At 46.5% G+C, this 27,714-nt stretch overlaps 1 protein-coding gene across 1 annotated transcript in view; it reads left to right on the forward strand.

Annotated features, from left to right (window-relative positions):
- The window catches only part of SLC44A1 (solute carrier family 44 member 1), a 353,381-nt gene extending 325,870 nt beyond the window's left edge, over positions 1-27,511 (forward strand). Inside the window, exons 14-16 of the mRNA XM_029604664.1 lie at positions 4,073-4,309; positions 7,189-7,269; positions 25,521-27,511. Of these exons, the coding sequence (XP_029460524.1) occupies positions 4,073-4,309; positions 7,189-7,269; positions 25,521-25,544 (342 nt within the window). The 3' untranslated portion in view covers positions 25,545-27,511. The remainder of the gene's footprint in view (positions 1-4,072; positions 4,310-7,188; positions 7,270-25,520) is intronic.
- Positions 27,512-27,714: the final 203 nt, after the last annotated feature.

Below are 27,714 nucleotides of genomic sequence, written 5' to 3' on the forward strand. Positions count from 1 at the left end.
GCTCGGCTTGCATCCCGGGGCGGGGGGAGGGGGCTGTCAGGAGCCAAAAAAAAAAAAAATCAGTCTGCCCCAGTCCCGATTGGGAAGTCTGTTGCGATTCACTCTGAAGCTGATCAGTTCCGTTCAGCATGGGAACAGGGACCATTTTCCAGTCATTCAGGGTTGTGTCTAGTGCAGCGCTGGGGGGAGGGGGTTTTACCTCCTCCTCTTTCTCTCCGGCAAGGTTTCCCGAGGGACAGGGAACCTTTACAGCCTAATTCCCCTGCAATGGAGGATAGCCTCGAGGGGGACTCTGACTCCTCCTCTTCCTCTTTTTTTGTCACAATTTGTGTTATTGCTTCATAAAGCTTACAAGGAGAGGAAGTTAGGGAAGCTGCAGTCTGGTAAAAAGGTTGTTTCTCAAGGATCTAAGCCCTCTGCTAAGAAAAGGTCTACCTCTAAGGGAGGTGCGGAACCTGCTCAGCCTAAGCGTCCCCGTCGGTCAGGGGTTCCCCAGATTACTACAGATACTTCTAGTCAGGATTATGATCCAGAAAGGAGGAGTTGGGTCCCCTTATTCCTTCTATTTTAGCTGAACTGGGCATTGAAGGTCCCCCTGAGGAATTTAAACTGGGTGTTATGGATCCGGTGTTGCTGGGTCTGAGAGGCCCTGCTTCTTCCTTTCCCTTTCATTTCTCAGCTACAGATTTGCTCTTCCGGGAATGGGATACCCTGGACCTGGGATTGAAAATGTGTAAAGCCATGGACAAAGGTATATCCTCTGCCAGAGGATGCTTTAGAGCTGCTTTGAATACCCACGGTAGATGTGGCAGTGTGCGCTGTTACCAAGAAGACCATGATCCCGGTTACTGGAGCTTCAGCACTCAAGGACCTGCAAGACAGGAATTTGGAGGTACAACTTAAAAGGATTTTTGAGGTTTCAGCACTGGGAGTGCATGCAGCTATTTGCAGCAATTTCGTCTTACGAGCGGGTCTCCACTGGATTCAGCAGTTGCAAGCTAACGCCGCCTTATCAGATAAAGAGGCGGCCCAGGCAGATCGTCTGGAAGCTTTGGTGGTGTACAGTGCGAATGCACTACACAATCTACTGCACACATCGGCCAGATCCATGGTTTCAGCTGTCTCAGCTCGTAGGCTCCTCTTTTGAGAAACTGGTCTGTGGATGTCTCCTCCAAGTCACAGCTAGGGTCCTTGCCCTTCAAAGACAAACTACTTTTCGGTAAAGACCTGGAAGATATGATCCAATCTCTGGGGGAGAATAAGATTTCTAATTTCTCCCTGCAGTTACGAAACCAAGCAAAGAGTGGTGCAGGACACTTTGCAATTACTTCTGCAACTAGGGGCCATTGTCTCAGTGCCTCCGGAGGCAAGAAGGAAAGGCCATTACTCCATTTACTTCATAGTGCCAAAAAAAGAGGGATCCTTTCAGCTCATTCTGGATCTGAAAAAAGTAAATAGATGTCTCTGGGTCCCCTGGTTTCGCATGGAGATGCTCTGGTCAGTCATTGCCTTGGTGCGCAAGGGAGAGTTTCTAGCATCCTTAGACCTCACTGAATCAAATCTTCATATAGGCATTCGGTCAGACCACCAGAGGTTTCTTCGGTTTTCGGTATTGATCAGCATTTTCAGTTTCAGGCTCTGCCCTTCGGTCTAGCCACAGCGCCCAGGACATTCACCAAGGTGATGGTGGTAGTGGCGGCAGCCCATCTCCGCAGGGAAAGGTTGCTGGTGCATCCTTACTTGGATGATTGGCTGATTCGTGCAAAATCGAAAGCGCTTGCCCAGGAGGCGATTCAAAGAGTACTTCAGCTCCTGCAATTGCTGGGCTGGGTGGTCAATTTCGCCAAGAACAATGACTGAGTGGGCTCCAGTCGGGAGTATTTGGGTGCTCTATTCAACACTCAGCAGGGCAGAGTTTTTCTTACCACGGAATGCATCTCCAAGCTGCAAGTCCAAGTAAGAGGTTTAATGCTCAAGCACCCACCTAGAGTCAGACATTTTTTACAGATTCTTGGGTCGATGACTTCAACATTAGAACTTGTACCCTGGGTCCTTTGCTCATATGAAGCCTTTACAGTCTGCCTTGTTTTCCCGATGGAACCCAGTCTCCAAGCTTTTTCATCTACCTTTTTCATCTACCTTTGCCGCTTACGGAGGCAGTACGATCCAGTCTCGACTGGTGGTTGGTAAAGGACAATTTAGTCCGAGAAGTTCCCCTGGAAGTGCCCGACTGGACAGTGGTCATCACCGATGCCAGTTTCTCTGGTTGGGGAGTGGTATGCCAAGGGAAATCGATACAAGCACTTTGGTCTCCCGTCAAATCTCTCTGGTCGATCAATCGACTGGAAACCAGGGCGGTATGATTGGCATTGCAAGCATTCCATCCTCTCCTCCAGGGCAAGTCGGTCAGAATTCTTTCAGACGATGCGACCATTGTGGCATACATCAATCGCCAAGGAGGAACCTGAAGTCAACAGGTGGCGATGAAGCTCAACAATTGATCAGCTAGGCAGAACAAAACTTGGTAAGCATAGCAGCGTCTCACATCGCTGGCGTGGACAACGTGCAGGCAAATCAGCTTCCCTAGGCTCCCCCTTATTCAAGGGAAGGTCACTCTACCACATTCCTTCACCAATGGTTCCCCCTTCATTTACACAACATGGGGCACTTTGGATCCATTGCTGGTGAAAAGAACACATTATTAGATAATTAGAGGATAGCCTCCAGAAGCAGCAGCTGCTTGGGTGTCACGTGAGCTTAAGAAAGTCAGAGACTCTGACCTCTCTTCCTCCAGCGGTCTGTCTCCAGCCTGTACTGCAGCAGCAACAGTTGCTCGGGAGACCAGAAAACTGTCACATGACCTGGTTCAGGGAGAACATGGACTCTTGGGGGTGATTGCATATCCTGCCTTTCCTCTTCCTCATTTTAAATCAACAGCAAATATAGGGGAAAAATTTAGCAAGTTCTAAAGCTCTTAATGGCTGCTGCTACAGGCTAGGTTGCCATCTTGGCCCCCTGTGTTTGATTTTTATTAACTAATTTGTAACCAGTTCTGTATATACAGAGGGATGGTAAGAAAACTAATAAATGAAATGAATCATTCCACTCACCAGCTAATAGCTACATATAAATGCTTCTTCCTTGCAGCAAACAAATCTAGTAAGTTTGACATTTTTTTGTTGCTAGTGTTCTAGGTTTATATGAACAAGTCAATTTGCAGCTTTAAATATAAGAACAATAGAACATTTATAGTCAAAGGAGGCTGGCTTCACTCTACTCTGTTTTGAATACATATGAAAATATCTTTCTGCAATACCAGGGTAAACCTCTTGGGTTTAACAAGCCTATTTTCTGGGGGGATTGATAATTTGGGTTTACACATCCATGGATCTGATATATATAAAAAGGTTTTGGCGGCTGGCCTAAGCAGAGGATCACCATTTTGATTCCCGGATCAGATTTTCTATTCATAGCCCTTGGGCAAGAGGGAGTAGAGTGCATCAATGTGGGCGATACCTGGTGGTCGAATTTATTCTGTGGGAGAATGAAGGTAAATTAGTTCTGCTGTGGAAGTATGTTATATATAGATCAGGGCTCTTTTGACTATGGTTATCTGTATTGCCTGATGGTATCAATGTCTGCTCAGTGTTTTGGGAGTCTGAGTCTGTATTTTATTTTGCTATTTATTGCATTTATATATGTATTTTGATTGATTATGTTTTAATTGTATTTTATGTATCTTTGCTTATAAACCATTTTGAGCACTTGTTTTTTGTGCTAAAGTGGTATAGAAATTGAAATAAACTAACCATCTCTAAAGAAGCATGCCCAGATAGAGCTAAAGTTTGCCATCTGGAACAGTCTGGCACATGAGTCTTGCACAAGTTCCCTTTCGACCCCCAACCCTTTTTAGTCGTCATTGTGGTGTTAATGCAACTCCCAGTTGGGAGAGGAGGAAGTGCCTGGGGGATGGGGTGAAAATGGACTACAATTCATTGAGTATCACTAGAATGCCCTTGAGTCAATGTTTAGATGCAGTAATGACTGTGGTGTATTTGTCTCCTCACTTCAGGTCCTGATTGTGTGCAGCACAGGGCTGGTGGGGGTTATGTTGCTGAACTACCAGCGAGACTACACTGTATGGGTGCTGCCCCTGATCATTGTCTGCCTCTTTGCGTTCCTGGTTGCCCACTGCTTCCTATCTATCTATGAAATGGTTGTGGATGTCCTTTTCCTGTGTTTTGCCATTGACACAAAATACAACGATGGAAGCCCTGGCAAAGAATTCTATATGGATAAAATTCTCATGGTAAGTTTCTGGGAGGAGGGAGGGTTGCACTTTTTTTTTTTCTCCCTATTGTATTTTTTTTGTGTGGAAGTAAAACTACATAATTGTAGTTGCTAGGACTAGATGCTGCCCTTTCATAATTCTAGATATGACTTCACAGTCACTTCTCATTCTCTTTGCATGCTTACACACATACATACACTTGTTTTCAGATCCTTCACTGAAATCTCAAAAATAATGTTAAAAGTCAGAAGCAGAGCTGAATAAAAATGGGAGCTATCCGAGTGCAAAATTCCCAACTGACTGTGGTGGTGATAGTGGCATATCTCCAAACTGGCAGCATTCAGTAGCAACTGCTTGCCCAGTTCCCTCACAGGTATTGCTGTTAGGTGCAGGTGATTCATTCATGATTCCAGTCATGATTTCAAACATAAACACACAAATCCAGGCGAATACCGGATGAGTGAGATTTTCCTGCTTGTGATCTCAGATTGCTTGGGAATTTATTAATTTCCTTGTGATCTTGGTAGATTGCTGCCAAGTAAACCAGATCACAATCAAGAGAACTCCTCCTGGGAGGAATTTTGGGTTATGAAGATCTGGACTTGTGATTAAATCATCCATTTTGTAGTTGCTATAAATGCAAACGGTCATTGAGGCTATAGAGCAGTAAAGATGGGAGCTACAGCCTGATTGTAACTGGGTTATAAAAATATGGTAAAAGCATTTTCCTAGAGCCGGCCTCATGGCTCAGGCTACATTGCTCCAGCACAGATTTGAGTTTGCTATCCATGGGAAGACATCTGGTATCAGATGTGGCCGCTGCTATGGTGGCCCTTGCAGACTAGGGAGCAGTGTCACAGGATCGTGTTTGAGGAGACAATCCTCCAGTATTTGAGGCTGGCAAAGGCTCCTGCTGCTGTCCGTTAAAGAGGTGGAGAAGGGACAGTACTTTGAAGAATATACCAGGCAGTGCAAGAAGCATGTAATGCTACGTAAACAAAACTCTGGAAATTGCCCCCTGGGAGGATAATTTTCAAAAGCTATTTATCCATCTAAATCAGATGTCCTTAAACTTTTCAAGAGAAGGACCATATCGCACATTTCAAATCTCGGAGGGGGCCAGGGGGGGGGGGGCTATAGTGAGGGTTTTCTGAGGTTGGGGGGGAGAGGGAGCCTCAGAGTTATTTGCTGATAATGGTTTGAAGAGGGGAGGGATCATGTCTGGCCCATTCAGTGATTTGAAATGCTAGGAAAGGCAGGAGGGCGAAGGAAGGGGTTCCCAGGGTCTAGAGTGCGGCAGATAGTGTCAGTAATAATATTTCTCTGACACTGCGCCACCAACCTTGCCCTCCTGTCTCCCTCTCCACCAGTATCTGCCCACCTAGGGAAGTGTGGGGAAGTTGGAGGGTGAATCGATGGTGGGATGGGGCTGCATGTGCATGTGCTGTGCAGTCTCTCTCACACACCCCCATGAACTCTTGCTACCTCTCTCTACTTCCTTCCCTGTCTCATCCCTTTCCCAGCTGTCTTTACGCTCTCTCTTGCAATATGCTAGATACGAGGCATAAGCAAAACAACCTCCGCTGGAGACCCTAATCCAGGAAAAGATGCTCGGACTTGATATCGGGTTTATAATGAGAATTTCTGCGCTTTGGACCTCCAAAGCCTGCATCCTTAGGGGATGATGTCCATGTCCGTGCCCCCTGCCCCACAGCTCCAAATAGATCTTGGCATGGTTGCGAGTTCTAGGACCCACCATGCTTTACCTGGTTTCCCCGGCAGCCCAGCAGAACCCAAGGCTCAGTTCTGATAGCACCTTCCTCCCTGTGACTTGCACCAACCCCACAGCAGCCAAAAACTCCTTATGGCTGTGCTGCAGCCTCTCTCCTTGTCTTCGGCCAAAGTGGCTCTATCTGCGCAAGCAGCAGTAATGCATAATGCAGCCGATCGGTGGAGGCTCCGCACCGGCATGCCCTTCCCACGCTACTTTAACAATGCTGCCATTTGCAGGCCAGATCAAACTCCTATGGTTGCTGCTGTGGGCCAGATCAAACGCCGCCTGCCGTTACTGCTAGTTGCTGGAGTAAATTCAGCCAAAGGCTCTCTGGTCATAGTTTGGAGACCCTTGGTCTAAATGGCTATTTTCCCAGGTACAATGTTTTTTTGAAAAGTGCCCAGCCTATATGCAAATAAATACTGCGCCTCCTTTTGCCTACATTTCTGGGACAGTTAAACCAAGGGGGCAGCGATGCCGTAGTTTTGTATTTTCAAAATTGTACACATTGTTTTGGCCGGAAAAACAATCTGCAGAAAAAGCAAGTGCAGATTTCCGTGGGTGCTTTTTTTCTTTAAGCAGTTGTCAAAGAGAAAGTGTGCCTGTATTTTCCCATTTGAGAACTGATGCAAAGTGTGCCTGGAAAAGCATCCCCAGACTTTGCACTTACCTGCAAATATCCCCTAAATGAGATTGGGGAGAGCAACCCTAGCCCATCATCTACCCACCCAAACTGATAGATCAGTTTTTCTCTTAATGGCCTCGGAAGCAAACGAACCGGATTAAGGAAGTTTAGCACTGTGACTCGTTTTCTCCTTTCACCAATGTTTAATTGTGTCGCTAAAATACCCCAGGAAGTCCCACAGTGCAATAGGGCGGTTTTTCAGTGGATGTCCAGCCGATATTTGGGTTTTCCCTTTTCAAATGTAATTATTTTTGTGGCTGATTTTAATTTGTGCAGCTGTTTTGGAGTGGACCTGTTTCGGCCACAGCTTTGCATGTTTCAGGAGGTGCTTGTAACCTAGAACCATAGCCAAAAATTGAAGAAGGGGGCGGGGATATGTGTGTGTGTACGTGTGCATGCATCTGTACGTTCTAATATGTCCGTGCTTTGATTCTGCAGGAGTTCGTGGAGAGCAGTCGGAAAGCAGCGAAAGACACCGGCAGGGGAGGTGGAGCCGAGGGCAGGGAGCTGAAGCCCATGGTAGGTTCAGGGAAAGCCATGGTCATCCAGCAGGAGTTTCACTTTTACTTCCTGCCCCTCTCACTTTTCACCGACTGGGCCATCTCCGGCGATGCCTTCGCGGTCTGCATCGCTCAGGACGTTCTGCTTTTTCTGTGCGTGTGCTTGCCAGTCAGCTGGGTGGCAGAGTTCTTGTCGCAAATGAGACCATCTCGTGTACAAGCAAGCTGAACAGAGCCATATCCCGGTACTTACAATAAGTGTAGAGTGGGTGGGTTGTTCTGTTTTTAAATCTGCTATTTAAATTGAGCAAAGCTAGCTCAAGTTTGGTTCCTGAATTTTAAAATAATGACTTTGGTTTGGTTTATCCTTTTTTTATTTTATTAACTATTCTATATTCAGCATAATAGAGTCAAGAGAATAAAATTATTTGTTGCAAGATTTGATCTTAAAAAAAAAAGTATAAGAATGTAAAAATATCAAGGCTCCTTTCAGCTTGCCAGAAACCATTTCTTCCATCCATTCCAAGTCACTCATTATATATTTGAATGTGTCTGGGTTTTCGCACTATCTTTCTCGCCATTGTTCTTTTTATTTTATTGTGTGGTGGTGACATCATAAAAATACACATGAATACTAAGTATTCTTACTAACAACAAGTGCTGTTTTCAGTGGGTTTTTTTTATAAAGCATTTCTGTTCAGTGGATCACTACTTTCTGCTGCTTAGCTGCATGGAGTGTTACTTTTCTGTGCACACAGGGAACTGGAATTTTGCAGGCAGAGAATTCCTTTGCACCTACCACAACAAATATAAAATCCAGATACAGAACCAAGATGGAAAACAAACAGCTCCTTGTATTCAACCTATTCTTTGTTGTCATGAGGCTCAAAAAATTTTAAAGAATCTTAAAATTCATATAAAAGCAAGTTCTGAGCCCAAACTGCAGAGTTCTGCAAGCATGACCATCAAGTCACAGAAAAGCCATTAGAGGGCAGTGTGTTTGGCCTTTGCTGATCTGCGATGACCTAGAGATGCTAAATTGTGTGTAATATTTCTCCCTAGTCTGTGCATTCTTGAAGTGCATTCTTGAACAGTCTGCAAACACTCAGGTGCCCCCATGTACTTTTAAGGCACTCCATCCCACCCCTTTCTCTGTCTCTCTCACATCAGGCTACCAAGTACCATAAACCCTCATTAGAAACTCTTTATTACATCAACTCTACCCAAAGTTATGTAATATAGTGGAAGCATATGGTCATTGCTTGCTCCAAAAAATAGAGGTATATCAAATGAATATGCTTTTAAATGGAGAATATGGGTTCATTTAATATGTATTGCTTGCATAGAAAAGCCACATTCCAATTGGGTAGGATGGGGGATGCTTAGAATGATTGTAGATGCTGCAACACTCATCTTTTTCACATCTTATTGCTTAACCAGTACTGCCTTTTAGCTGTCATGCACTTCTGCTTTAAATAATGCCTGTATGTGTGTGTTATATTTGCTGCTTTTCATTTTTCAGTTAATTCACTGGGGGCTTAAGCTTCTCTGATGACAAGCAGATGCAATGGAGCCACACAAATGGGTCATGTGATTCTCTCGCATGCCTGTAGAGCTTTCTAGGAAAACCTTTCTAGGCATGCATATTGGTTTCACATGCAAAGTCAGACCTGTATTTCTGTAGGTGTGGGGGTTTTAGTTTTTTTTCCTATCATCAAATGATGTCTTTTCGAACCACTTAAGCAGCCATTTTGTACCACCAGCCCTTTTCAATAAATTATATGCTACTTATGTTGTACAGAGCATATTTTAAGTCAGTTTTTCTTGTTTTCACTCTTTAGTTATCCCAGTCAGGTTTTTGCCACTTTCCTTTTTTCAGCATTGCCCAAGGCAAAAGTCAGTTTTGATATCACTGAACTGTATTTTGCACTAGCAAATCAGCAGCAAAGTTTTTCTTCTTTAAAGACATTTCTTAGAACTTTGATTTCACATCCACCTCAGTTTTCCTTACTATGGCCAAGAAGCAAGCCAAGACTTCAAGAGATGCCCAAAAGGCTGACCAAAAATGTCCAATAGATCATTATGAGTGCTGATAGCAAGACCTCATCAAAGTGGTCCTTGACCATTTCAGTGCCTCAATGTGAGAATAGGATCTGGAGCAGGGACAAGTCTTGTTCTCAAGGAGTTATCACAAGGATTTGAAGGACTCAACTTGTGAATCAAAGTGAACAAATGTTGGGCTTGATTGGAAGTTTTGATGCATTGGCACTCCTTGTTGATGCATGACTCCAAGGGCTTGAACATGGTAAAGGTGCCCCATGCCCCCAAAACGGCTGTACCTAAAGAACCACCCAGCTTCCCACTCCAAGGCTGAGCCATGCCAATCTCCCAAGAGCTAGCCTTTAGACTTTGTATAGTTTCCTGTTAAGAAGGTAGATAAATGTATATCTTCCAAGCAGTTCCTAGACTTAATCAGATCCAGCAGAGCCTGGTAGTCACATCTGTTTTCAAAAGATATAAGAAGCCCATTTGTGTCACCAGGCCAAAAACCTAAAGCTCTAGACCGCAGGGAGCAAGAAATCCAGACCTGCAAGTTATAAGTGTTTTAAAATAAAAATAGAAACCATTTACAGAGTGCTATACTTTCTTTCCATATAGTAATAATATACCAGATTTATATGGTCAACTACTTGCTTGCCCTTTAGGATGAAATGCAAAACTGGGTTAAGTTTCTCCCTTAAGAGAAACCAGAAGAATTTCACTCCCTTGTTAGGTACAGGAAGAAGGGTGTATGAGATGCATTGATACCCTCTGCCATGGCTGAAGGGGTCAGGCTTTAGGGAGGATGTGCAAGAAAGGCTTCCTGACACATGCCTCAGTGGCCATCTCTTTGGAGAGAAGGTGAAGAGGGTTGTGAATGTCATTTAAGGACTCCAGACCACCTCTGTTTTCACCTTCAACCTGCTTTCTGAACCTTGGAATATCGAGCATGGATTTTAGAAGCAACCTTTTTCTCACGTGCCAGTACAAGCAAAAGGGCTCAGAACCTTTCACTGATCCATTCAAAGCCAGAACTGAAATTTTGACTGAGGGGAAATGTGGCAGTCTTTCAGGCCATGTGTCAGAAGATCTCCATATAGGGGAGGCTAACTTGAAACAGCTGGGTCCTCTAGATTCTCAAGAATGGTTTTCTTCTGATAAATCTCTCCAAATTTTGCTTCAAGAAGAGCATTCAAACCCTCTCTGCATCAGCATCTACTTAGTTATAAATCTCCTTGTGGCCCATGCAGTTTAACCTGTCCCAAAATAGGAAAGAGGATAGAGATTTAACTCTGTCTACTTTCTGGTTTGCAAGAAGTCAGAGGGATTTGAACTCAACCTAAATATGAGGGTCTTGAATACATACCTGAAGAAGGTAATGTTCAAGATGGTTTCCTTAGACATAGTCTCTTGTTTCTAGCCCAGGAAGGCTTGCTTTCTTCTCTCGATCTCAAGGAGGCTTATCCCCTCATTAGAATAATTCCGGTGATTTGAGTGTATTTTAATTTTGGGATAGAAACGCAGCACTTCAAGTAGATTCTGCTTTTTAGCCTACCTTCTGCTCTGACTAGTCATCAAATGTCTGGTTGCTATTTTACACAAGTTGGGAGTGCATGTATTTCCCTACCTTGACAACTGATTGATCAAGAACATCTCAGGCAGGGACAAACAAACTGATACAGATTAACATATAGATGCTGCGCTCACTAGCATTCATTATCAATTTCTTAAAATCCCATCTGTGCTAATCATATCAGTTGGAGTTTATAGGGACTCTATTAGATATGTTAAGGGCCAAGGCCTTACTCCCGAAGAGCAGAGCCAAGGCATCTGGAAGAGAGAATTTGGAGTAAATGATGGCAGATAAAGACCACAATGGTCCATCCATTTTGCCTAGTTGAGATTCCTCCACTTTAAGTAGATACATATGTAAATTTTCATATACAGCCCCCAAACCATCTTCCCCTCCCCCATGTCGTTTATCTGTCCTAAACCCTTTTTCGAATTCTGCCTTCCACATGTGTCCAAATCATGCCCAAAATCTGCCACAACGGTGGCCGCCGCCTCCTCTGCTAATAGGCCATTTCAGGCCTTGCCATTTTCATCTTTGCTTATTACAAAATACTTAAGCCAACTCCAGGCCCGGTTCTCTGTCTTATTACCAAGTTTAGTAATAATCTCCACAGCCATCAAGGTTAGTGATCTGTGGTGAAGATCTGGCCTCCCCAATCTCATTTAAGTCTGGGTTTTAACCATGGTCCCTCCATATAGGTCACCCCATTCTTTTGGAAGCCCAAAGCTGTCATATCGCTCCTGCTTAGGGTTTTAACTGACTCTCTGTTCAGCTTACCCCAGTACCTTCTTGGAAGTGCTTTCCACTGCTATTTAGATTTCTAACTGCTACTCCATGCAGATTTACCTCACTGTCATCTTGGGCAGTCCAAAGCGGTCATTCTTCTTCTTTTTAGGGTTGTTAGCCTGGAGCATGTTGAGAATGCTGGGCCTCATGACTGCAATAATTTAAATTGCTCCCATGGTGTACCTTTTCATAAGGCAAATTCACTGGATCTTAAGGCCTCAGTGGACTTCAGAGCTGCATCCAAGTCACTGAGTAGTTTAAAAAAAACTGCTTGTCTTTCGTGGCTCTCCCATTCCAATTTGACTAAGGGGGGACTCCTTTCCAAATTCCTCAGCATCTGATTGTAATGACGCTCTGGATGCATTTAGTCTGGGCTGAGGAACTTGCCTACAGAAGCTGCACATCCCTGGCCCCTCCAGAAGATAAAATCTCACATCAGCCTTTTAGAGTACTGAATACTCTGTCTAAAGGCCTTCAGAATTTGGGTAACTAACCAAAAAGTTAAAATAGTCAATCAGATATTCATGTTCTAAGTGAATAGGGACAATAGAATCACTCATCCTGTGTTGGAAAACTGGCAGAGTGTGGAATTGGGTAATCTGTCGTAGCATAACCCTAAGAGTCACCTGCTTGGCAGGAAAGAAGAGTGTCCCAGCAGTCCAGCTAAATTGTCACCTGCTGAATCCCCATATGGCCCTAAAAGAAGAAGTGCCAAACTACACACTACTGTCATGTACTCTATAAAAGACTACCGGAAAAGGATCTTCACAAACTCCAACTAATACAAAACCACAAAGCATGAATGATAGAGTGAAGCAAATGACACAAAAATAACACACTTATCCTACAAAAACTGCACTGGTAACCAATGTCCCATAAAACCAAATTCAAAACAGTGATGCTGATCTTTAAGACTGTAAAAGGAAATGGACTGAGTTATCTGAGAGAGAAACTGGTCTTCTACACCTCTAAGATCTTCACTTGAAGCCTCCTTTATCACACCATCGACAAAAACAATCAAAGGAATAGATACAAGTCGATGACCTTTCTCAGGAGCAGCACCTGCTTTCTGGAACTCTCTCCCAGAAGAGCTCTGCCAAATGCAGGACTACTCCCACTTAGGGAAGCAAGTAAATGCCTGGCTCTCCTGCCAGGTCTTTAATGCCAAACCCATAGCTATCTCCACCCTGGAAACCAGATAAAAACTGGCTTTCCTCTATTCCTTAAAGTGACTAACAAACTGTGTAACACCAATTTCTGGGTGCCTTAAACTGACTAGTATAACTGTCTGGCACCATTTCTGAGTATCTGGTATTTGCTGCTATAATCCAGTGTTTAACTGTGATTTGCTGCTATAATCCAGTGTTTAACTGTGATGATGGTTGATGGCCCTTAAGGACTGGAATTGGCCATCCCTGATCTAGAGAATGGAAATGAAGAATCAGAGTAACTTATGATGTAACATTTCTGCACATAGTGGCAGTCACAACCTAAACAGAAGGCATGGAGGTAAACCTCGTGGAGCAGCAGTTACAGCCCTAACCACCATGCTAGGCAGACTGGATGGACCATTTCAATCTTATTTTTTTGTCATTTTCACTATGTAAGTACCAGAAGGCAGTATTTCCTAGCATGTAGACAGATTCGGGACCAGTGGGTTTATGCTCCCCTGCCAGTAGATGGAGCAAATCGACATCACAGTATTTATATAACCCTGCAGTGACCCCAACCTGCCAGTATTCTCTGTCTCCAGCAGATGGTGGATATGCATTTCCCTATGGGGATTGCTTTGAGCTTTTTGAAAGGAGAAATTTGACGTTCTAAATTCAGGAAAAGAAAGCCCCACTCTCCTGCAGTTATACCTAAAGGTCCCTCCCCCAGTTGAGAATTTCGGAGGCGATTTCCATGAACCCTCAGAGGTGTCCCTTGATTCAGTAGCTGGGTTTCCCAGCGTGGACTTAGCTGCTAGTTTAGCTGAAAGGCAGCGAGTGCAGGAGGCCGAGTGCGGCGGTACCGGCAGATGCCCTCTGCCCCCGCAGCCAGAGACCGTCTCTGTACTCAGCCGGTAAGTGCTGAGCTCAGGTAAGGTTTTAGAAAAAAAAACAAGGAGAAAGTTTTACCTGAATCAGAGACAGAGGGTTTTCAGGATTTTCTCCAGTCTCTGTTCTTGGCATGCCTTGCCAACATTCATTCCCGCTCCTGTGGGGTTGGGGAACTGGGCAGCTTGGTGTGTTGAGCAGCCCCCGATGGGCTAGGCCCCGCACTTAGGGTTTTTTCTTGCACGCTGTATGGTAGGCAGCAGTGGCCGATTTCGTGTGCTCTTGTGCATATTCTGCCGCCCTCTATAAGCCGTTGGTTTGCACAATTTGTCGGCTCTGCGCATGTGTTGTGCGCTCAGTTTTTGGGTGCACTTTTTATGCGCACAAACATTAACATGCTTAACTTGGCACATAAGTTTTGCGTTTGCCTTTCACATTTACCACAGCGATGGCGCCAGTAAGCAAAAAGCCTAAGCATCTTCCTATTTGTGTTGCCTGTCATATTAGGGATTCTCAGCCTGACCTGGTTTCTAACCTGTGTCAACACTGCTCAGACGCTCAGGGAGAGTTGTTATCCTCGGACTTTGCTATGCCTGGCTCTTCCCATTCTGATGATGGGTTGGTCACGGCCTTGACTGGTGGGACGCCAAATCTTGGTTCTCCCTTGACTGGCTCCTCCGCTGGCGAGGACGATTCTGTAGCACCAGCTCCAGTTCCTTCTGAGCTTGGACTGGACCCAGCTGCTTTTTCTTGGGTGGAATATTTTTTCAAGGCTTACAAGCCTTTCTTCAGACACAGTCCTCTGCTTCCCCCATTCTCAGCCGGTGGCTCCTCCCTCTTCCAGTCCTATGCTTAAGCGCCGAGGCTCCTTGCGGGTGTTCCCGACAGGAATCCAGATGGCACTGATGATGAGGTTGATCCCAATTCCCTGGCCAGGCATCAACTCTGGTTGCGAAATTGATCAGCTGACACAGCTTCCAAAGCCAATCTTCCTCTTGTAAGGCTTACTCTTGTTTGGGAGCAAGTTGGAGAAACTGGTCAGTAAGCAGGGAGAGTCTCCGGTGCCTCAGTTGCCAGAGGATAAGAAACAGTTACAGCACCCCTTTAGTATGAGGGGTCATTTCTAGGGTTCCAGAGGGATGACCTTTCAGCGGACTCTGCCTTTCAGTAGGTGTCAGTCCTTTTGTCCCTGGCAGCCCAAGAGAGAAGAGGGCTCAGGTGGTGGAACTTCCTGAGCTTCCAAATAAAGGCTTGCCGACCCACCTTCTGGAACAGGAAATTAGGGGATGTCTCTTTTATTGGAGGTGGGTCGAGATCACATCGGACCAGTGGGTCCTGGAGGTGATATGCGAAGGGTATGCACTGGAATTTCACAGTATTCCTCGGGATGTGTTCATGGTGTCCCCTTGCCACTCACCGCAGAAAAAGCAGGCAGGGGAGTTCATGCTTCAAAGGCTTCTCAGACTGAGGGCTGTAGTTCCGGTGCCCACGTCTCAAAGTATGGGGCGATATTATGTTTATTTTGTTGTGCCCAAGAAGGAGGGATCCTTTCGTCCCATCTTGGATCTCAAGAGGATCAACAGTCACTTGAAGGCGAGTCATTTTCGAATGGAAAACTTACACTCTGTAATAATGGCGGTGCAGTCCGGAATTTCTGACCTCCTTGGATCTGTTGGAGGTTTAGCTTCATATTCCCATCCGATTGGAAAACCAACGCTTTCTACGCTTTGCGGTGTTAGGGCACTGTTATCAGTTTCAGGCGCTGCCTTTTGGTCTAGCCACTGCTCCCAGAATGTCTTCCAAGATTATGGTGGTGGTAGCGGCAGCCTTGTTAAAAGGAGTTTTGGTGCACCCATATTTGGACAACTGGCTGTTTCAAGCCAAGTCTCAGGAAGAGAGTCGCCTGGTGACACACAAGGTGATCTCCTTATTGCAGGAGCTTGGTTGGGTGGTGAACCTGACAAAGCAATCTTCAACCATCCCAGTCGTTGGAATATCTGGGGATCCAGTTCAACACGGGACAGGACAGAGTTTTCCTACCGGAAGTTCGGATCCAGAGATTGATGTCTCAAATGCATTAGTTGATGAATACCATACGCCCGACAGTGTAGTTCTACCTACAGGTACTCAACTTGATGGCCGCTACCCTGGAAGTGGTGCCGTGGGCAAGGGCGCATATGCATCCTCTTTAGCACTCTCTGCTATCTCGTTGGAACCTGCAGTCTCAGGATTATGTGCTTCGACTCCACTTGCCAATGGAAATCTGCTCCCACCTCCAGTGGTGATTGCAGAAGGATCATCTGAGAAAAGGAGTTCCTTTGTCCTCTCCGGCCTAGTTGCTACTCACAACAGATGCAAGTCTCCATGGCTGGGGGACTCACTGTCTGGAGTTAACGGCCTAAGGGTACTGGAATGCCAGAGTCCTGCTGGAACATCAATCGCTTGGAGGCCCGGGTGGTACGGCTGACATGCTTGCAGTTCAGCCAAAGACTGTGGAATCATGCGGTTCGTGTGATGTCAGATAACGTGACGATGGAGGCCTATATCAATCACCAGAGAGGAACAAAGATCCAGCAAGTGTCACAGGAAATAGACCAGCTGATGGAATGGGCAGAAGGTCATCTGCAGATGGTCTCGGCCTCTTACATTGCAGGAAAAGATAATGTAAGAGCAGACTTTCTCAGCAGGGAGAGTCTGGACCCAGGAGAGTGGGTGTTGTCAGCCAAGGCATTTCAGCTGATTGTGGATCACTGGGGCCTTCTGTTCCTAGACCTGCTGGCGACTTCTTGAAATGCAAAGGTTCCTTGCTTCTACAGTCGCAGGAGAGATCCGTGGTGCCTGGGAATAGACACATTTGTACAGGTCTGGCCAGAAGACAGATTGCTTTATGCTTTTCCTCCGTGGCTCTTGGTGGGCAGGATAATTCGCAAGATCGAAGATCATAGGGGGCTTGTACTTGTGGTGGCGCCAGACTGGCCCAGGCATCCGTGGTATATGGATTTGCGACGACTCCTGGTGGAGGCCCCCTTCATCTTCGGCCGCACGTGAATCTGCTTCAGCAGGGACAGATTCTTCACGAGGATCCGACTCGATTCTGTCTTTCGGTTTGGCCCTTGAGAGGGCTCGCTTGTTAAAGCATAGTTATTCTCCAAGGACAAGCAGGATGTTAGTCCTCTCACATGGATGACATCAACAGATGGAGCCCGGCAAGAAAACTTTTGTCAAAGCTTCTAGGAACTTTGACAGGCACACTGAGCATTCCCAGCATGCCGCTAATCATGCATCCACATGGGGTCCCTCTTCAGTCTCTTCTTATCCGCGGAGCTATTGCTTTGTGGTTTCGGAGCTCGTGCTTTTTTTGGCCTTTTTGGCTAATTCAAGCATTCTTTTCCTCCGCGCGTCACATAGGGTCCCTCGCCCTTCCTGGGTAGCGAGTGGTAAGTCTTTAATGTTTTTGCGGTTGATTCCCAACAGCGTCTCCTCTCAGTGAGCACTGGCCATCAACTGCGTGCCGCTCTTTTTTTCCATGGCATCGACCGGCTTCCGCCGATGCCCCCAGTGCCCCCAGACTATATGCATCACAGGCTTCCATGAGGTCTGCGTTCTTTGCCTGGGGGCTTCTCACGATGTCTGCGTCCGCGATCTCTGTACCCAGATGATGCTCCAAGGGTTATCAGGCCCGCCTTGACAAAAAACTTTTCAGGTCCAAGCAGTCTGATCCATCCTCAGCGTCAGACTTCCACCCCGTTTGGAAAAGAGCCTCCAGCTCCTACTCCAAGTTCTCCTCACTCTGTCTTACCTGGTCCCGAGCTCGGCGCAGGGGACTGTCCATTGTCCCTGTCATCACGTTCCTAGTCGGGTTCCTCGACATAGCCATAGGTATCGGGCAAGGACCGCGGTGCTCATTGAGAACGATCTAAAAAGCATCGGTATCGATAGTCTTCTTCCACCAAACCAGACTGTGAGAAGGCATTGACCTCTGTGCCTTCCACTAAGGGATTGAGGGCGGAGGAGACCATTCCGTCCGACTCCCACTAGTGCCTCCAAACGGCCTCCACCGACGCCTGTGGAGGGCTCGTTTCCCCTTACACCAGGAGACATGCTGATTCTGCCAGCTGCTCCTCAGGCTGTTCTCTCCTCACCGGCCTTTGTGAGGGAGCTAGAGAGGCACATACAGCTGGCTATCGGCCAGGACCTGCAGGGCCTAAAGCCTCTGGTTCCCCGGGTACCATCTCCACTGCAAGAACCTGCTCCACCAATGCTTGCACCATTGCTGGAGTGGATCGACATGCTGCTCGGTATACTACCGACGCAGCCGGCTCCGGTGCCCCATGTCCCTCTGTGGCCACTGGGCAATCGCTGCTGTTACCACTGGGCCCCCATGCCGGTGAGTGACTCCTCCGATGAGGAAGAGCCATCGGGCTCGGTGGCAGCCCAGAGACACGCAGTGCCACCTCACATACCAGCTCTCCCAGGGGCATCGGGTTCGGTTCCACCGATTCCTTTGGTGCCCCCGTTCCTGACACCATCAAATCCCATGCTGCTCTCGCAACCTCGGGGGCCCCCCCCCCCCGATGCCTCCAGCGATCCTCCTGGTGCTCTCGTGCATGCTGATGGGCCATTGCCCCCCCCCCCCCCCCCCCCCAGCATCCCCAAAGGGTCGCAGTGAAGGAGAAGCTCCCTACATCCCCTGGGAGGGAGAGGCTTCTGTATCTTCCTCCGAGGAATCAAAAGATTACCTTTCGAACCCTCTCCCCTGGAGGAGTGCCGGCAATCTTCCCCAACCCCCCCCCCCCCCCCCCCCCATAGATCTTTCCTTTGCAGGGTTCGTCAAAGCCAGGGCGGAGACGGTGCCTTTCTAATTGTTAACAGAGCAGGACTCCAGGCACAAAATGCTTGAAATCCTGCAATTCCTGGATGCCCCGGAGGAGGTGGTGGGCAGTACCAGTCCATGATATTTTCAAGGCACTGGTGACCCATCTATGGGAACATACCATCTCGATGCCGCCGGTTAACAGAAAGATGGATGCAGTGTACCTAGTCCAGCCGTCCACTGGGTTTGACCGTCAACTTCCCCACCAGTCAGTAGTGGTAGAGTCAACCCTAAAAAAAAAAAAAAGGCTAAGTACCCATGCCTCGGCTCCTCCAGGGCATGACCATAAAGCTCTTGATGCTTTGGGGTGCCAAGTGTTTCAGTTCACCATGCTCATCATCCACATAGGCTGCTACCAACTTTACATGGGACAATATTCCCGGAACCTATGGAAACAGGCCATGGAATTTAGTGATCTTCTGCCACAGCAATTCCAGGACGACTTCCAGTCTCTTGTTCAGCAAGGCCTGGAGTGTGATAAACATGAGGTCCATTCAGCTTATGATATCTTTGAGACAGACATGAGGTTCGCTGCAGCGGGCATTGGTGCCCATCGTATGGCATGGCTACGGGCTTCTGATTTGTGCCCTGAGGTCCAGGACCATCTGGCTGACTTGCCATGTACGGGGGAGAACCTGTTCGGAGACGGGATTAAGGAGGCTGTGACTCAACTGAAGGACTACCGGGAGACCCTTCAGCAATTGTCAGCTAGTACTTCCGACACCCAACCTACCAGGAAGGCCCCATGGCAATATCCCAAATGGCCTTTCTGTTGGCCTCGTAAATATTACACGCCCATACCGAGGCCCAGGGCTGAAAGGCCTGTCTCCAAGATGAGACAGACAGCCTAGGCCACCTCGGGTACCTACAGTCCTGCCGCAGAACTCTGCCATGGGGTTTTGACTGGCGGCTAGGGAGCATTAGCCAGCCTTCTCCACGTGACCCCGACCCTCTGTTCGACGGTCATCTCTTTTCCCAGATCAGTTGATCTCAATCACATCAGACACTTGGGTCCTATCCATCGTTCGTCAAGGTTATCGACTGCATTTCTAGTGGCTTCCACCTCGCTCCCCTCTATGTTCCCAGTGGAGGGATGCAGGGGACGTACAAATACTTTGAGTGGAGCTCTCTGCCCTCGTTTCCACTCAGAGGGTCGAACCTGTCCTGCCCAGCCAACGGGGTGAAGGATTCTACTCCAGGTATTTTCTCATCCCCAAGAAGACGGGTGGCCTCAGGCCTATCCTGGACCTGAGAGCTCTAAACCATTTCTTGGTGAAAGAAAAGTTCATGGTGGTCTCCTGGGCACCCTAATTCCCCTCCTCAAAGTGGGAAACTGGCTCTGCTCCCTCGATCTAAAAGATGTGTACATCCATATCCCCATTTTTCAGGGAGAACGGCGGTACCTAAGATTCCTGGTCGGCGACCAACACTACCAGTATCGGGTTCTGCCCTTTGGCCTGGCATCTGCACCCCAAGTTTTCACCAAATGTCTGGCGGCAGTTGGGGCCCATCTTCGAAGGCAGGGGATTCATTTTCCCCTACCTCACTATTGGCTCATCAAGGGCACCTCCCGGCAAGGGGTTCAGAGGGCCATGTGCCTTATGATCAACACCTTGGAATCTCTGGGATTCCTGATCAACTATCCTAAATCCCATCTCCAGCTGTTCTTTCAGCTGTACTTCATTGGGGTGCGTCTGGACACCAAGCAGGCGAAGAATTTCCTACCTCAGGAAAAGGCAGAGACCTTAGCAGCTCTTGCCCGGACGTCTCCAACTGCCCCCAGGTCTCCGCTCATCAGTTCCTCCAACTGCTGGGTCATATGGCAGTGGTGGTACATTACCCCGTTTGTTTGGCCACACACGTGAAGGGCACTGTAGACACTGTGCTCCCAAAGGTGTCAGGACCTGCATGCTTGTATTGTAGTCACAAGGTTATGGAAGTCCCTCCAGTGGTGGACAATCCCCCTCGAACCTAGAGCGGGATTGCCCCTTTTGGAGTGCTCAGCCCCAAGCCACACTGACCACCAATGCTTCTCAGACAAGGTGGGGAGCGCATGTTCTGGGTTACCACACCCAAGGATTCTGCTCGGTTCAGGTGTCACGGCTCCAGATCAGTTTCCTGGAGCTGAGAGCGGTCCGCTATGCCCTGCAGTGTTCCGAGAACAACTCATGAACAAGATAGTTCTGTTTAAGACAGACAATCAGGTGGCCATGAGGTACCTGAACAAGCAGGGAGGGATGGGGTTGTTCTCCCCCCCCCGCCAGGAGGCAGTCCATGTCTGGTCGTGGGTTATTGAGAGCGGCATCACTCTTCGGGCAGTGTACTTCCCGGGGGTGGACAACATCCTGGCAGACGTCTTGAGTTGGACGTTCAGGCCCCACGAAGGGTCCCTCAGGAGGTAGCAAACCGCATCTTTCGCTGCTGGAGAACTCAGACAGATCTGTTTGCCTCGGTGGAAAGCAAGAAAGTGCACCGCTTCTGCTCCCTCGGCAAGAGTGGCAGGGGGTCGATAGTGAACGTCTTCTCGATCCAGTGGGGCAGGGGGTTTCTGTACACTTACCTGCCCCTTCCGCTCGTATCCAAGATACTCCAGAAGTTGCAGCAGGATCAGGGCTCCATGATTCTGATTGCCCCCTGCTGGCCCCATCAAGGCTGATTCCCAATCCTTCGGGACCGGGATTCGCACCCCCCAATACGATTGGGGGTAGCTCTGGACCTAATCACCCAGGACCAAGACAGGCTCCGCCATCTCAACTTGTGGACCCTGGCCATCACGGCTTGGATGTTGACCGGGTGACAATAGAGGCTCTTGTCCTGTCAGAAGGGGTATCCCGTATCCTTCTGGATTCCAGAAAATTTTCCACCAGGAAGTCCTGTAATCTGAAGTGGAAGGATTGCGGGCTAGATCCCTTCTCTTGCTCCCCTTCTGCACTATTGGACTATCTATTTTCCCTCTCTGAGTCTGGTCTATTTTATTTATTTATTTAAAACTTTTATATACCGACATTCAAATGGATATCACATCGGTTTACAAATAACTGGGGGGGGAATAACTTTAACAGAGAGAATGGAAAATAAAAATTACATATAACAGGGATATTGAAGGAACGGGGGAGAGGGAGAAAGTGGTCAGGGTGACCTAGAAAGAGATGTCAATGAGTGTTCACCTCAGTGCCATCGGGGCTTACCATCGGGGTTTGGATGGTTCTGCAATCTCTTGCCATCCGCTCGTGGGCTGATTCATGAGGGGTTTGCTACAACTTAAACCCCCCACTCACCCCCAGCAGTTTCCTGGGACCCCAATATGGTCTTCTCACAACTCTTGAACCTCCGTTTGAACCATTATGTTCTTGTGACCTCAAATAACTTTCATGGAAGGTAATCTTCTTGGTTGCGGTCACGTTGGCTCACAGGGTAGGTGAGCTGCAAGCGCTGGTGTTGTATCTACCTTATACAAAATGTTATCATGACAAGGAGGTCCTGCAGACATAGTAGAGGTTACTTCCCAAGGTGGTTTCGGAGTTCCATCTCATTCAGTCCATTGTGTGGCCATCGTTTTTCCCGAGACCCCCACGCTCACTAGGCTGAACATGCTCTACACACATTGGATTGCAAAAGAACGTTGGCCTTTTACTTAGAATGAACAGTGCCCCACCGCGCATCCACTCAGATTTTCATATCCTTTGTCAAGAACACATTGGGAGTCGCTGTCTCCAAACAGACTCCATCCCACTGATTAGCGGATTGCATTACTTTCTGTTATACACAAGCAGGTTTGCAGCTTGACAGCCACGTCAAAGCTCACTCTGTCCGGGCTATGTCTGTCTTGGTGACTCACTTAAGGTCAGTTCCCATTCACGAGAATTGCAGGGCGCGGCAACCTGGATTTCCCTCCACACTTTCGCCTCACATTATTGCCTGGACAAGGATGGCCGACAGGACAGTCGTTTTGAACAGTCCGTCTTCCATAAACTCTTCCAGCCATGAAAACAAAACGCTCCTTCTGTGGGCCCTTCTCTGGGTGCAGGCCTACTCCTCTTGTTGCTGCAGCTCCGGTTGTTGTGCACATTGGCACCTTTTCTCTGCTGAACATGTTTGGAGAGGCCTGGAGCTACTTATTCACCCATGTGTGAGGACTACCATCCTGCTTGTTCTTGGAGAAAGCAGAGTTGTTTACCTGTAACAGGTGGTCTCCAAGGATAGCAGGATGTTAGTCCTCACAAAACCCACCCACCACCCCGCAGAGTTTGGTTTTCTCTTGGTTTGTTTTATTTTTCACGAACTCTATTATAAGACTGAAGAGGAGACCCCGCGTGGATGCATGGATAGCGGCATGCTGCGTATGCTCAGTGTGACTGTCAAAGTTTCTAGAAAAGTTTTTCGTACCGGGCTCCATCCGATGATGTCACCCATGTGTGAGGACTAACATCCTGCTGTCCTTGGAGAACACCTGTTACAAGTAAGCAACTCTGCTTTACTCTGCGGTGATTGTCACTTTACTCTGTTCTCGCAAGTTCTCCACTTCCTTGGCTTATGTGCGGGTTTGGAGAGTTTATGAGGCCTGGTATGATGAGCGGGGTGTTCTTCCTTGTTCAGTTAAGATCCTTCTCATTCTGGATTTTTTGAAGGTAAGATTGAATAAAGGTTGGCCCTTAATTCTTTAAAGGTGCAGGCTGCGGCTCTTGCCTTTTTCAGAGGCCTGGAGAATGGTATTTCCTTGTCCTCTTATCCTGATGTGGCCCGTTTTTTTGAAGGGAGTGAAGCACCTTAGGCCTCCCTTGAGGTTACCAGTTCCATTGTGGTGTCTTAATTTGGTGCTGGACTTTTTGGCGGGCCCTACATTCCAACCACTGCGTAGCCTTTCCTTATGGTTGATGACTTTGAAGACTGTGTTCTTGGTGGCTATATGTTCTGCGCGTCAGATTTCTGAGCCTTGTCTTGCTGGGAGCTGTTCCTTCGGGTGTCTCTGGGGGCATTACAGCTGAGTACTGTTCCATCCTTCCTGCCCAAAGTAGTCTCAGACTTTCATTTGAATCAGTACATCTCCTTGCCATCTCTGGACAAGGTCAGGGATGCAGAGGAGCTTCGCCTTGTGTGCTCCTTGGATTTTAAGCTTCTTGTGCAGCATCTGGAGGTCTCTGAGTCTTTTCGAAATATGGATCTCCGGTTTTTCTCCATTTTGGAAATAGGGCATTCCGGTTTTGCAGGTTACCATAGCTCGTTGGATTAAGGTCATGGCTGTGTATGTGGGTGCTGGAAAGCCATTGCCTACTCAGGTTAGGGCTCATTCCACTAGGGCTCAGGCAGTGTCATGGGCGGAGGTTATTCTGTTGTCTCCCGTCAATATCTGCCGAGCTTTGACGTGGTCCTCCTTGCACACTTTTTCCAGGTTTTCTCATCTGGATGTGCAGGCCCGGGATGATGCAGCCTTTTCACATGCGACGTTGACTGGACTGCGAGCAGCTTCCCACCCCATTGGGGAATAGCTTTGGTACATCCCACTGATTCTGAGTCCATCTATCTGCACACTAGGAAATGAAGAAATTACTTTCCTGATAATTTCATTTTCCTTAGTGTAGACAGATGGACTCAGCTTCCTGCCCTCAGCTGCCGCATGAGTGTGTCAATAGTCCTGTGGGGCTCTGGGTCCCAAGGGATTTCTGGTAAGTGTTCATCCAGTCCCTAGCTTGGGATACCTAGAATCTTATGTGAGTTCAGTGTTTATAGTTTGTTGAGTATAGTTCTGGTTATCTGTTTTTAATCATGTTTTTAATCAAGTTTTTTCTAGTCTGTCCACAATTGCTTTTGAAGAGAATACTAACAGGCTGGGGTTACTGTAGGGTTATATATATATACTGTGACATCAGCTTGCTCCGTCTCCATCTGCTGGCAGGGGAGCATAAACCCACTGGTCTTGAGTCCATCTGTCTACACTAAGGAAAATAAAATTATTAGGTAAATAATTTCTCCATTTTCCACTCAGTTGAAAGCTCAGGGATGAAAGATCATTATATGAAGCTGAAAGAGAGACTAAAAAAGAATGTGTGAAAATATTTTTTCACTGAGAGGGGTGGTGGACACCTAGAACAGACTTCCAGCACAGATGGTAGGAGCCAAAATGGTGGCAGAATTTCTAGCATGCTTAGGACAAACCCAAGCGAAGAGGGTGAGAGCACCCTAGATTGTGTAATATCTGTCACAGTATAATAAGCAGGCATAAATAAGGCAGACTAGGTGGAACAACTATCCTTTCTTATGACATCTTTTGTTTTTGTGTGTGGCTCAATACACTGCTGTCATCCGAGAACACCTATTGCAGGTGAGCTCTTTTGCTTTTCTAAATGTCTAATTCTTTTGACCTGACAAAAAAAAAGCAATGAATAATGTACTTGGCTGGGAGAACATTACTGTACAAGTTTTCCAAATGTTTGGAATGTTTTATTATAGTATGTACACTTAAAAAAGCTTGTTTCTGATTTCTGACAGAGTTCTGAACTGATGTTTAACTCTGGCAGCTCTGCTTGTTGATGATGCATTGCATTTCAGCATTCTGCTTCCAAAGGCATATTGGAAAGGCTGGCGCAAAGACTGGCCTAATTTATTTAATCTTAAAACAGATTTACATTTTATCAGCGGTTCTAGCTATTAACTATAATTGCAAAAACACACAGGTATTGTTTTGCCTTTTATTACTCTCATCCCTGAGGGCGTGCAATCCACATGAAACTTTTTCTGGTAACTTTTGCTCCATGCAAAACACTTCCCACTGTCCTAACATTTCTAATGATGAATCTCCAAGCAGTCCTAACTGTAAGCCCAGTCCCTGTCTTGTGCCTTATGGCCTTTAAGGATTTTGCTGGGTTTTGCTCATATGTCCTTGGGTCCAACACAGCAGTCATTTGTGAAAAGCCCATTGATGACATTTGTCTAAGATGCTATTGTATGACTTTGTTTTCTAGGCCCCTGGAACAAGTTCAGCTTGAGTGTACCCAGCCAATATGGAACCCACTGACATTCCAAATCAAAACAAAACACAGCCAAAATCCCAACCAAGATTTTCCTATTTGTTTCCATTTCTGTTGGATATGGGCTATTCTCATACGGGTGGCTGCAAGCAACATTATCGTCCTTATGTTTATTTGACTAGATGTTCAGCTGATAGAAATGAAATGAAATAACCTGTCACAAACTTTATAGAACAGCAAGATTCTTATCTGAAATTATGAAAACCATCGGATTTATATCTCTCCAGGTCATGGCGGGGCCAAGAACTCTTTCAGTGAATGACTTTATGAACAGAATTGTGCGGAATTCTTTACTGGGCAATTTGTGATTTCATTTTAAAATGGAGTAATCATGGCTTCCATTGATCATTTTGCGCTGATGAGATCCAGGTGGTCAGTTTTGGCGTTACCTGTAGAAAGGGTCCAAGTCGCAGTGAATTTTTAATTAGTTGTTGTACTTTGAAACGCCAATAGAACCCAATATGATACCTAAGGGCCTGACTAAAACTTCTTGGTCTGTTGCCTGGTCACTCATGTTGAGATTTATATACTGGGAAAAAAAATGGAATCATTTTGCTTTCTTGCGTCCAGAGCTGCATTTAAGATTTTGTCGCCCATAAGCATAGTGCCATGACTGCGCCCCTTGAATCTGTGCCAACACATGTTCCTAAAGCAAGCAGAGGCAGGCTCCTCTTTGGTCTGCATATTTGGCACTTTCAAAATGTGGCACCCTAGGCAGTTGCCTATGCCTAAATTCGGGCCTGCTTGGGTCTATAAATCTGCCTCTATGCGAGGGACGCATGCTAGCCTCAATGAGCTTAATTTAGGGCCTGGACTACATTTTTCAAGTTATCAGAATTTATTTTTTAATTAAGTAAAATCATTCCTCAGGTACTTAGGCACTGAAAGAGCCCTGAAATTTGTATGAAGGAACATAAATGGAATAAGATAAAATGCAATTTCCCCACCCATTTCCCACAATCGCACGTTTGTTCATTTAAATGTGGGAGTCCTTATGATCTACAGCAGTGGCCATTTAAGCAACTACTGGGATGCCATAGCCAGTGCTGTCAGCCGTGCTTCAGTTATGCTTTCAATGAATAGCACTGCATCCATGCAAGGAATGAAAGTCTGTCCCACTTTGGATATGTCCTTTAAATCATCCACTCTTGCCACTGCAGTTTAGTTCTTCATTAACTTCCTGAAGAGTTCCACAGAGTCACAACTGTTTCATGTCAGATATGGCTCCTAAGGATTCTCTCTTGGGAATAAGGAGAGTGCGGAATAATTGGTTTTCAGCAAAGAAGCCTGATTGCTTTTAAGGGATAACTCTTACGCTTTGCTTTTTGAAAGTGAATGTTTGGACCATTTACCATATCATTGTTTTAAAAACATGTTTTAATTTTGCAAATGATAAGGAAACTTTTATACCACCATCTGCAGCCACACATAAAGGAAGAGTCCCATACTAAAGACATCTTTAAATGAGGAAGCCAACATAGAGAAACAGACTGTGTTGTCAGCAGCTATACTATTAGCCCTTGACCAACTCTTCTGGATGACAGGAGGTAAATCATCATAAAACATTCCTGCAATGTATGGCTGTAAAAGGCAGTTAGAAGAATGTAGCATTGTATATGAGTATCATGGGCCTGCCTGAAAGATCGATCAGGAAATATGTCATAATTCGTAGAACAATATTTTGTCTTGGTTCTGGGTGAAGAAAAGCTGCTAAAGGACTTGATAGTACAACGGATGCATTGTGGATTATCAGGCACCTCTGAGATGGATGAGAGGCCAAGACCTGTTGTGAAAATCCTGAACTATAGGCACAAATTGCAGTAAAAATGAGAAGAATCTCAAGAACTAGACGAACAGCATAGCCCCATACTATTTTAAAAGATTAAAAAAAAAAAAAGCTGAAGCATAAGAGCTGGAGAGGGAAAGACAGGGAAGGTAATCTACTATAGACTGATGGGAGGACTATATCAAAAATAACTATGGTGATCTAACACCTTGTATACCTGCTGACCATGAAAGTGTAAGTAAGACCAGTGAAGAGAGAGTCAAAAATATGATAAAAAGAACTTAAAAAAAACAACCCAAAAATTCACCTGGGACTCACCGTATGTCTGTGGAATTTCTGCAG

The sequence above is a fragment of the Rhinatrema bivittatum genome, chromosome 1 (genome assembly GCF_901001135.1).
Source record: "Rhinatrema bivittatum chromosome 1, aRhiBiv1.1, whole genome shotgun sequence".
Lineage (NCBI taxonomy): Eukaryota > Metazoa > Chordata > Amphibia > Gymnophiona > Rhinatrematidae > Rhinatrema > Rhinatrema bivittatum.